This window comes from Vigna unguiculata, chromosome 6 (assembly GCF_004118075.2).
Source record: "Vigna unguiculata cultivar IT97K-499-35 chromosome 6, ASM411807v1, whole genome shotgun sequence".
Classification (NCBI taxonomy): domain Eukaryota; kingdom Viridiplantae; phylum Streptophyta; class Magnoliopsida; order Fabales; family Fabaceae; genus Vigna; species Vigna unguiculata.
In genome coordinates, this window is record NC_040284.1 from 32,998,648 (window position 1) to 33,010,670 (window position 12,023).

A 12,023-nucleotide genomic window follows, 5' to 3' on the forward strand; every position below is an offset into this window, starting at 1 on the left:
GTATAAAAATAAATTTAATATATAAGATGGAAAATAATTAATTTACATGGAAACTTTTTTTCTTTTTAATAGTAATTTTAGAAGTAATAATTTTTTATTATAACCATAATAAATTATTATTACTGTTAACATAAAATTAAGAAAGTGAACTAAAACCACCACATGTATTGATTTTAACCGCTAAATCATATGTAACAAAAATTAAAAAATGAAGGGTAATTTGATAAATCCAATTGTGTCACCCTCTAATCTCACTATAGATGGTGAGATTCCCTCTAATCATCTCCTCCCATCACCTTGTATCATCTTCAAAAGAACACACTATTTACCTTCTCAATGAAATGAACAAGCACAAGGAAAGACTTATATAGGTGTTATTTTTTAATAAAGTTGAAAAAATCACATAAATGACCGTTGGAAAATACTACCTTTAAGTTTTGTTCTTAAAAAGCTTATGTAAAAGAAAAAGGAAGTTCACTTGTGAATTTAGTTAAGTTTGTGATGATTAGAAAATAATCGTTACCTTGTCTGAAAAATTATATATTTTGAAAGGAAAATGATATTATGACTCTTTTTTTTTTCTGACATGATTTAGTATGAACAATTGATTAATGTATCACTATCTTATTCTTTGAAAGAATTAATAGTCCATCCTAAGTCACATCAAGAAATAAATGATGAGAATAAAAAAATGTCTCTTATTTTTTGACTCTCATCTTTTATTCTCTTATGTGGTTTAGTACGAACTATTGATTAACCTATCCTTTTTTTTTTTCCTTTGAAATACGGTGATCTCTTGTGATATCGTGGCGATGATCTCCATTGGCACTGAAACAATGGGTAACATGATTATGTCAAAGAATTGTGAGGAAACCCTAATTTTGATAGTATTATTACATGGTATGAAAGAATTTAGAGAGTTTTACTGATAAGGCCCCATCCATGTGCAACGGGATGCAGTTCCTGATCTATAAAAGGGCACTACCACCTCAAGCATATTCAAGCCAATTTTCTTTGCAGAAAGCATTGATTAAGAAAAGTGTTGTCCTTTGGTAGCTCTTGAAGAATGGGTCGTAGCAGTTCGTTTATGGTTTTACCTCTTCTGCTTCTCACATTTTCATCCATCATCATAACTCACTCTAGGGTTGCAGAAGCACGTCTCACCACAAAAATACTGTTTCCACCGGATGAAGATTATGATTCACCTGATCTGGATATTTCCGTCCAACCCCCACTCCCTGACTTCATCCTCCATCCTAAATTGCCACATGCTGACATACTTGAGAATATTCCATTACCCGATTTGCAATTTCCCGAAATTCCATTTACCGAAGCTGCTAATAAGGCCGTCAAAAAAACCCCATGAAATCTATCACTAGTAACTCCATCCTTTACTTCTTCGATCTACTATTTATAATGTCTTCTTCTGCTTGTGTTGGCTGCTTTATGTGTTACTTCTCATCTTCACCAGAATAATTACTGTGTTTGTGATGTTGTATCAGACTTCTTGTCTTCTACTTCAATAAATTATGGAATGTCTTTGTTTGGTTGGTACAAATCTTCCATTTCTGAATGCTCTCACTATAGTTCCTTTCATTGTCATCTAATTAAGCTATTTTTTAGCTTCTTCTGTTTTTCTTTTGGCAGTATTCATTTATCATATACACACATTAACAAATGCTAGTAATTGTCATCATCATGCCTTGTAATTCTCAGTATTCTTTACGAATTTAAACTAAAAGTATAATTTTGGTGGATTCTCCCACATCCATTCTGTACTTATAAACTAAAGTCATTATTATTATTAGTAAATTGAACAGGTGTTACATTTATTTGTAGAGCTTCAGAACTAACATATTAACCTCAATGATATAACTAAAAGAGAAGTGCAGGTTCCTTATGTAGGACAATACAAAATGAAGCATAATTTTAACCCCAGAATTTTAATAATCTGCCATACATGGGACAATGTCAATGACTTCTGATTTCTTTGTTTTTCTTAGAAAAAGCGCAATTTTTACATATTAATACAACCTTATCTGTTTGGAAACACACTTTTGTCAACTTAACCTTTAAATATGACATCTCAGGTAAAAATAAAAAGCATGACATTTCAGGTAGGGATGGCAAAATGGGCCCGGCCCGATGGGCCGGCCCGTCAGCCCGGTTGAAAAGGTATGGGTCGGGCCACGAATTTCAGCCCGCCAGCCCTTAACAGCCCGGCCCGTCAAGCCCGTTGGCCCGTCGGGCCAGCCCGCGGGCCAAAACGGGCCAGCCCGGCCCGTAAGACAAAAAGAGGTGGAAGATGGCAAATAAAATAATCAGAAAACTGTTTTATCAAAGCATCATTTTAAAAGAAAAAAACAGTAATTGTTGTTACGTGTTTGTTTTGGCTTTACAAATAAGATAATCAGAAAACTGTTATTCAAAAATGTCGCTGTTACACACATACACAATTCTATGCTAGCATTTCTTTTTCTTCACTGTAACTCGTCGATTATCATTAATATGGTGAGATCTTTTCTTTAGCATTTCCTTTAACTTCTTGTTAGATGTTTTAATGTTTATAACATAAGTTTTATTCACTTGCAACTAATTCAATTTGATTCTTTAATTAGGCCGTAATCTCCCTAAATCATTTCGAATATTAATTTCTTGAATCAACAAACTTTTATTTCGAAAAAAAAAACCTTAATTTTCAAATGGTAATATTTTAAAATATACATTCAATTTCTTCAAATTTAAAACAACACTAATGTTTTTATTTTTAATAAAGTTACACCTACCTCCTATATATTTCTATAAAATATTTGTTTTCTTTTATTTAAAAATAACATATTTATTAAGATCAGTTTTAAAACTAAGATTTTAAAATAGAATTAAACACTCTTTTCGTAAAATTTAAATAATTTTAGTTGTTATATTTAACCTTATCTATATGTTGTAGCTTAACTATGTATAACAAAAATAATAAATGTAGTCAACTAAATTTGAAATGAAAAGATTTAAAATTTGATTTTGGGCCACAAAATGAACATATCAGGAAAAGGATGGCGGGCCGGCCCGCCGGCCCGCCGGCCCGCCACCCCACGGGCCGGGCCCAAAAAAACAACCCATTTTGCCTTGTCGGGCCAGCCCGGCCCAGCCCATTTTAAACGGGCCAAAAACGGGCCGGGCTGGCCCGTTTTGACACCCCTAATTTCAGGACAGATGATTTTTCTCTTACAATGAATAGATGGAATCAAAATATAGTGTTTACAAAGCGTTTCCAATAACTCATTATATTTGATCTTTTAACATATTTAATCTAGAATTTAAAACATAATGTTTATGTCAAATATAATTATATAGGAATCAATTATTATATTTAACTGAGTGAAATGTTATGTCATGTGATTAATATAAGCAAAAGATACTATATTCAAATGTAAAATGATGAATTATTTTTATTGTTCATGTTTGGAGATATGTTGATGATGAGGTGGTCATTTTTTTTTCATGACTTTGGTATTATTATTAATTGATGGTTTGTCACCGCCAAGATATTTTCTAATCCAATATATTTTAATTAAAATAATAAAAATTATTCGTCATTTTATATTAATTATAATATTACTTTTATATTAAATAAAAAGTCTTATAATTTTATAGGATTTATAGATGAGTAAACAAAATAAAACAAAACGATACTCACGCACAATTAACAAAAGAAATTAAACATAGATACTGACTTAAAGAAATATAAAAATTGTGAATTTTATTTAATAAACTGAAACTTCTTTCAATAAACATTCAATCGAAAATACTCAAAATTCATATGAAGTTGAAGTTTAATTAAATTTACAAGTTTATAAGAGTGTTTTTTATACATAGATTTAATTTTTCTTTTAAAATTTTATTTTTAGTGTTTAGATTTAAAAATAATATAATTTTAGTTGACATTTTATATAATTTATGAAGATTAAATAGGAAATAAAATTAAATGAAGATTAAAATTTAAAAATCATGATTTCATAGAGTCCCTATCATGCAGCAGAGAGAACATGTTATGCATGTGAGTATTGTAGCTCCCTTTGAGTGTACCAACATTACTGGAAAAGTTTGGTGTTATGGGAAAAAACAAAAATGAAAGAAGGACCAATTGTACTGTCCAAGAATGAAAGGTCGAAGTGGGGATATCCATCCAACACGGGTTCACGCCTCATTTTTATCTGTAATGAAAAAACAAGATTGTGAGGTGCCATATTTTTATTTAAAATAAATTAACCTTAGTGTCGAAAATTAGTAGAGATGTCATAAAATACAATTTATATATGAATCTTAAAATTATTCTTATAATTGTGATGGATAGTTGATAGATATGAATAGATATTATATGTGAGTAGTAGATAGCGGATACTTTAATATTCGTTCATAAACGTTCATAAACAGGTTAGATGCAGACATTATACTACTCGTATCCACATATCATGGATATTCATTTCCAACAAAAAATTAAAATTAAAATTTAATTTGTTTTATTTTAATTAAAATTTAATTTATACTTTACTAGATTAAATTAATTTATATTTAATTTAATTTAATTTATATTTATATTTAATTTAATTTTTTTATTTAAATTTTATTTTACAAAATTATAAAAAAAATTTAAAATAATTGGGTGGGGTTACCCACGAATTTTAAAATACCGTGAATATTTTTTTAAAAATAAATATGTTTTTGTTCCTGAGGTTTAATCTAAATTTACAAATGGTCTCGACAGTAATGTCTAAAATTTAAGGATAATTATTTTTTCTAAATATATGTAAACATCCAAAACCAAAAAAAAAAATTAAATGATTATCTAAACGGATAATGAATCAGATAACAAATCAGATTTTTTATTATGAATCGAGTAGTAGGTAAGCGCTATTTTTTCCTAATCCGGTTGTCATCTCGCAACCCTTTCATATTAAAAAAAGTATAATTATAAAACAAAATTACTAGTAATATAGGTTCGCAATATTTAAAAACTGTCATTATATTTTGATATGTTTATTAACCGAAACCTATACATTGATTTCAAAAACTAAATAAGCACTAGTGTCTTACCTCTTATATATATATAGAAAATGCTGATATTTATTTATTAACTAAAAAAAGTATAACTAAATAAAGGTGTAAAGTAAACTTTGATTTCAGAAAATTTTAAAGATAAAAAGTCATTACTCTTTGATTAATTAGTTATTTATAAATTAAAATATATATAAACTAAGTTAGATGAACCAACTCATCCTATTCTTGACATATTGAAATAGTGGAAGAAGGTGAGCTAACAAAAACATTTTTGGTTATCGAAAGTTGAACCATTTTCTCATATTTTCAGTTCCAATCCATTGATTCAGCCATGGCCTCATTATTTACATGCACTGCAGCAATTAGTCCTGTAGTTTTATAAACAAATATGCACATTATCATTTTGTAATTCTACTTTTTCCTATATAGTATCTAATTTGCAGCCCTTTAATTACATAAATAGGTAACATTAATTGCTTCTGGATAATTTGTAATAAATTTCTCAACAATTTTAAAAAAATAAAATAAGTTTCTCGGCAAAATAAAATCATTTTACGTATAAATTGAATTTTACAAAGGAGAATCAATTGGACGGTATTACGAACAAAATAAATAACAAATCGAGATAAAAACTTAAAAGCCTTTTAAGATGTGTAATTCAATCCAACAAAGTTAGATGAACCAACTCTTACGTTTTTCCCCGAATTCCCAGTTCGGTTCTTGTTAGATATAAACACTGCTAAATTATTCAAATATGGGAAGGTGAACTAACATAAACGATTGGTAAGGCTCTATTTGCTTCCCTTAACCTATATATAAGAGCAAGCACCATGTTTCAACCTCATACAATCTCAAAAAGCAAATACATAACAGTTTCATATATATTCTGCAACTCTTCTTCATCATTAGTTCTCATTGATTCAGCTATGGCCTCCAGCAAATCACTGATCACAGTTTTTGTTCTTGCTCTGGCCTTCTCAAGCATGAGCATGAGCCTAGCAGCACGCCATCTTTTGCAGAATACTGCACCAAATTTTCCAACAATTCCCTCTTTGCCTAAACCAGCAGCATTGCCTCCTTTGCCTTCACTTCCAACACTACCTCAGACCACTGTTCCACCTTTGCCTTCACTTCCAACAACACTGCCATCTCTGACTAACACTCTGCCTCCACTTCCACAGCTCAACCTTCCTCCAATGAATTCATTGCCCTCAATTCCCACCTTCACAATTCCAACCACCATGCCCTCCATCCCCTTCCTCTCCCCACCACCTTCCACCTCCTCTCCTTGAAATTATTGCTGCTTTCATTTCTTCATCCTCGGCTACGTTGCATGCGTGCATGGTTTCATTCCTTTCGTTTATGTCACACCTCGTATGTGCTGTATTTGTTGTTTGGTGTCAATCACAGTTATTGTCTTTTCAATTTATGAATTTCTTGTAATTCTTCCTTATGTTGTAGATTGTTACTGATTACACAGTTATACAATTATCATGTCTTTTCACTTTTAAAATCTTCCAACACCAGGTAACGAGTAGAAGTAAAGAAAGAAATCAATACAAAAACAAGTTATAACAACAATATATATTGTTTTCGTTGATTCTGAGAACATGAATCAATGGATTTGTTAAGGCTTGTAAATCGCTGTCTTAAATATTTATCTGCACTGCACTGAACTTAGAGGTACCGTTGAAATCACCAACCTGTGATATTTAACGAAACAACAATCGGAGAAATCCTAAAAGAAAATGGGTTCAATGCTGGACAATAAAATTAGAAGAAGAGGGAAACTTTCACACCCTTCACACTCAAAGCAGTTAAGCATTTATGCAAATAATCGATCTTGGAAATATTCTCTGCGCGTATACCAATATTCAACATGGAAAAGAAGATCTTTAACTGCAATATAAAACAGCATTAAAATGAACTGGTTAGCTTTTGCATCTATATACGAGAAAAATCTCCAACACTTCTCTTCCCTTTCTTCTTCACTGCTTTGCCACTTAATGTTCAATTCAGTAGAAACGCTAAGCATCAACATTGCCTGATTTGGGAAATTCTCCAGCTGGGATAACTTTTCCTCCATTTCCCTCACCCTTCATTCGCCATCTTCTGGCTTTCTCACCAATACCTCCCAAAACTACCAATCTTCATAGCATTACTACAACACATACATGCTCCGCAGCAGATACATATATGTAGCAATGCCTTGAATTGCATATGTGCAGTAAAATAAAAATTCAAGCACTACCTTCCCCAGTGTCATGTTTATTTACTACTTTACTGTCATCCAGTGGCGGAACTTCATACAATACGTTGGGGGTGTCAAAATTTTGGTTAAAATTATTATTTGGTCCATTTTTTTGTCTAAAAATATCATATTAGTCCTATAGTATTTTTTAGTTTCAATTTGGTCTGGATCTCATAAAATTAATGCAATTTTATCTTTTACGTTAAATTTTTTCAAGTGGAACAAAGATTTTTCATCAAAATTGATACTACGATTATGCCAATTATACCAACAAAGCAAATCATTCACAACTTCAATTTGGATGAAAAATTATTAATTTGATTTAATAAATTTAACGAAAAAGAACAAAATTACATAATTTTTTAAAATTTGGATCAAATTGAGATTAAAAAAGAAACTAGATGACCAACTTAATATTTTTGAACGAAAATAGAAACCAAAAGAGTAATCCTAAAATTTTTATATAAACTAGTCAAAATATTGTATTTACATTTTTTATGATAATAAAAAATAATAAAATTACAATAATTATTATTATAATTATAAAATTAGATATAAATGATTTTTATAATTTTAGTATAATTAATGGTTCAATTTTAAAAAATAAAAAATAATTAAATTAAACAAATAACCATTTAAAAATAATATTAATAAAATAATTATTTTTATTTAAAAAATTAAATTAAAAAATAAATGTGAAAAAGAAAACATAAAAAATATAAATGTGTAAATATTTATTAAAATATTAAATTTAAAAAAATATATTTAAAATCATATATTAAATTAAATTTAACAAAAAAATTGGGGTGTGTGTGCGTGCGTGCGTGCGTGCGTGTGCGCCAAACCAAGTTAAGGTTTAAAGGGGAAGAGAGTTCGTTTTTGAAACCACATTTTCATACTTTGAAACTCAAAGCCCTTGCTAGAGTCTTGTCCTTAAAAGAATATCGAAAGATTGAAAGAAAATAAATGTATTTAAATTAAGAGTGACAATTTGAGCTTGGCTCGATAGGCCGGTCTGCTGACCTGTCAAAGAAACGCAAGACAAGTTAAGATATTGAGCTCGCTGGCCCACAAAAGTCTGTAGCCTGCGTAGACTGACTTATGCAGGCCAACCTATTGACCCACATAAAATAAAAAATAAAAACAAAAACTTACAGTTGTGTATATTGGTTACTCTCCTTCTAGACTTTTCCATGGATGTTCCAAATTTTTAAATTTTTATATGACTAGAAAAGACAAATATTATATATTTTTTAATGTGTTAAAATTTGAATAATACATTGTGTATGTCAAAGTACATATATGATAAAAATGTTGAATTATCAATTTATCATTTAACTTTCTAAAATTTTTGTTTAATTTTGTTAAAGTTTCTCAATTTGTTGAATATGGAAAGTTTTATAAAAAAAAAATTCTTTTTTTAAAAAGGCATGTTGGCCCCTGGGCCTAATTTAAATTGTGGAAGTTCTTGTTAGGGTCTTGTCTTTAAAAGAATCTCAGAAAGATTGAAAAAAGAAAAGGTGTATTTTAAATTGACAATAAGATTAATTTCTAATGAATGTGTAACTATTAAATATATTATGGAAGCGGTTCTGATTAGACGAAATATGAAGACATGTATCTCGGCTTAACTTTTGTTCCGAAGTGTGTCTAGTTAAGGGATACATTTTTTTTACTTGATTGATAGAGTACGGCCTTTAAGAGTTAGATAAGAGAATGCAATATGTATTTTTCGTTTTATTTTGTTAGAAGATATAAGTTTAAACTGAAACTTTGCATCAGTATTCTGTATCGTAAAAATGAAAATAGTGGGAAAGATTATTAGAAAAATTTACAAGAATAAAATCCTCTTACAGGGTGGTGAAAATAAACTCGGTCAAAGCCTCAAAATGGTAGCGTGACTCGAAATGTCTAAAGCTTGAGTGTGTGAGAAGGCATTGAGTGTAAAGGGTGACGTCTGGCAGCTGAAATGAACTGTGTTAGATGAGCCAACTCAACTCAACTCTCAGGCTATTCCCCTTTTTTCCAACCCCAAAATATGTATGAGTTGGTCATCCTACGTTTGACATATTGGGAGCTATAACACTTAATAACACCCAACCACCTTATCAGTCCAACATAGTAAAATTATTATTTATTCAAATAAAGGAGGAAGGTGAACTAACAAAAACTTTCTTTAGGTTCTATTTGCTTCTCCAAACAAAGTTCAGCTGAAATGAAACCATAGCAAGCCCTATATATATCCTTCACCCTTTCATACAATCTCAAACAAAATACACACCATTTTCATACATAGCAATATCTCATCTTCAGACAACTATGGCCTCCAACAAATCATTCATCACAGTTTTTGTTCTTGCTCTGACCTTCTCAGGCATGATGAGCATGAGCCTAGCAGCTCGCCATCTTATGCAGGCAAGTGCACCAAATTTGCCCGGCATTCCCTCTTTGCCTAAACCAACATTGCCACCTATGCCTTCAATTCCAGCCCTTCCTCAGGGTAATGTTCCTCCACTGCCCACTATCCCATCTCTCCCTACCACTTTGCCTCCACTTCCTACCAACATCCCAACAATTCCAACAATCAATGTTCCTCCATTTCCCACATTCACAATTCCAACTACTATGCCCTCCATCCCATTCCTCTCCCACCACCTTCCACCTCCACCCCTTAAACTACCTTTCATTTCTTCATCCTGGGCAAGCTACCATCTCAGTCTGATTCCTACCAGTGCCAAGTTGCATGCTTGCCATAGATATTGCCTGATTCCTTTTGTGTGAGAGCCTTCTGTGGTGTTTTCCTTCTACTTTTGTCGTATGGTGTGAAATACTGTATTTCTTTTCAGTTTATGTGTGTTATCGCTATTGTTTCTACTTTTTCTTGTATTATAGATTACAGATTGCGAATGATTACAGCTATACAAATTATAATGTCTCGTTCTTTAATTTAAACTCTTCCATCATCCTAATTAGATATCTAACTAACTACATTTACATTATTACAAGTATTTCACTTGGGCCCTTGGGTTTCGTTCTCCATGTTTTTTGCTTCTGTAGTTTGTTTTGGTCTAAGAGAATAGAGAAGAAAGGAAGAAAAACATCACATTAATTTAGTTGATGGAGAAAGGTAAAAACACAAATAATACACGGATATAGTCCTATTATTAAGAATAATGAAGGAGATGAGATATAAAGTAACATATCAAAATGTAATTCATACAATTCATGAGATATAATATAATCACTGTTCTCTTCTTTAAATTCTTCTAATATTGAAGAAAAGACAAAAATAGGAAATAAATATCTATCGTTTTCTTCTCCTGATATTCAAACTTTCAAACTATCCCTCCACTCCCACCATGGAAACAAAATAGCTAAATGAAAGATAGAACACCAATAAAAATGCACGAGGTACATCTACAAGGAAGAACCCGAAAAAAATTTCATTAATATGGTAGAAGCAAAATCGCACAGGTAAATCTATCTGCATTTCATCCAACCCGAAATTTAAAAACCTGAACTAAAGAAATCACCCCAATTCTCTTGAAAAAACGCAGAGGCTTAAGCTATTGACTTACAATTAGTAGATACGAAAATTCACATCTCCACCACGGAAGCAAACATACTATAAACCTATGTTCTGGAAAGCCTTCTGCATCCTCTGAACTACATTGAGTTTAAAGATGTTTCTGCAAAGTTACATTCAACTTCTTGAAAACTGAAGTCAGACTATAAGCTATGCATGTTGAACAATTTGTACATTCTATCCAATATAGAACCTGTTACTACTATTTGCTCTCTAACAATAAGTCTCTCCCCACCCCACAAACAAGTCAGACATTCACAAACAATCCTTGGAAATATCATCTCCATACCAATTTAACCCCAATAAATTTTGTGGCATCAACATTGCCCAACATGGGGAATTCCCCTGTTCGCGTGATTTATCCTTGATTCCCCCTAATAGCTAACTGGCCAGAGTATAGGTTGCCATTCATTCCCACAGTTCCACCCTTCTCCACCACTTCCTCCCACAATTACTAATCCTTGTCTAGGTAGTTCCATTATCAAATTGCTACAATATATACATACTGCACAGGAGATAAAAATACCGTAATTAATGTTGCTTATGTGCAATTCTGCAGTAAAACAAAGGTTCACACCACAGCACTAGCTTTCAATTCCCATCATGTTTAGTTACTTAGTTTGTTTTGCTCTGATTTATTTTTCCCTACAATTTTGGTGTACAAGGGAACTAATGAATAAGGGTCAATCAACAATTCACATTCTCAATTAGTTAATTCAAACAATTCCGCGCGCATTGTACCATTAAGCATCCATAGCTAATCTAGATATACAAAAACATGGTTACCATTCGATTCCAAAGTATTTAAGATTCAGCCGGTATAATAAGCCTCAATCAAATTCTAGTTTCATAAAAAAGTCATACATAGAACCCTTCGATCAGCAAAACTGAATACATATCAGAGATAAAATTTGAAGTATATATCTTAGCTGGCTTCATATTTGGGGTCTGCTGTGACAAAGTGGTAAGCTATAACCAAAGCAAAAATCAAGATGCCGAGAAAATTGGCAATGACTCCCAAGGCTTCATCATCAATCATATCTCTTACGTTCTAGATCTGGACATGACAAAGAATAAAATCAAATCAAATAACTAAGAAACACACTCGTTGCTTCACAGTAATCAACGTAA

The 12,023-nt window shown here is 31.4% G+C and overlaps 3 protein-coding genes across 3 annotated transcripts; 2 read left to right on the plus strand and 1 right to left on the minus strand.

Moving 5' to 3' along the window:
* The first annotated feature begins 5,890 nt into the window (after window positions 1-5,890).
* On the plus strand, window positions 5,891-6,568 carry LOC114188094 (protein PELPK1-like). Its single transcript, XM_028076617.1, has one exon. It carries the CDS (start codon window positions 5,982-5,984, stop codon window positions 6,345-6,347), a length of 366 nt encoding a protein of 121 aa, XP_027932418.1. The 5' UTR covers window positions 5,891-5,981; the 3' UTR covers window positions 6,348-6,568.
* A 2,984-nt stretch (window positions 6,569-9,552) lies between these two features.
* On the plus strand, window positions 9,553-10,258 carry LOC114188093 (protein PELPK1-like). The gene has a single exon (XM_028076616.1). It carries the CDS (start codon window positions 9,626-9,628, stop codon window positions 10,085-10,087), a length of 462 nt encoding a protein of 153 aa, XP_027932417.1. The 5' UTR covers window positions 9,553-9,625; the 3' UTR covers window positions 10,088-10,258.
* A 1,401-nt stretch (window positions 10,259-11,659) lies between these two features.
* On the minus strand, window positions 11,660-11,949 carry LOC114188095 (dolichyl-diphosphooligosaccharide--protein glycosyltransferase subunit 4A). The gene has a single exon (XM_028076618.1). The coding sequence runs from the start codon at window positions 11,929-11,931 to the stop codon at window positions 11,818-11,820; it is 114 nt and encodes a 37-aa protein (XP_027932419.1). The 5' UTR covers window positions 11,932-11,949; the 3' UTR covers window positions 11,660-11,817.
* Between the last annotated feature and the right edge of the window lie 74 nt (window positions 11,950-12,023).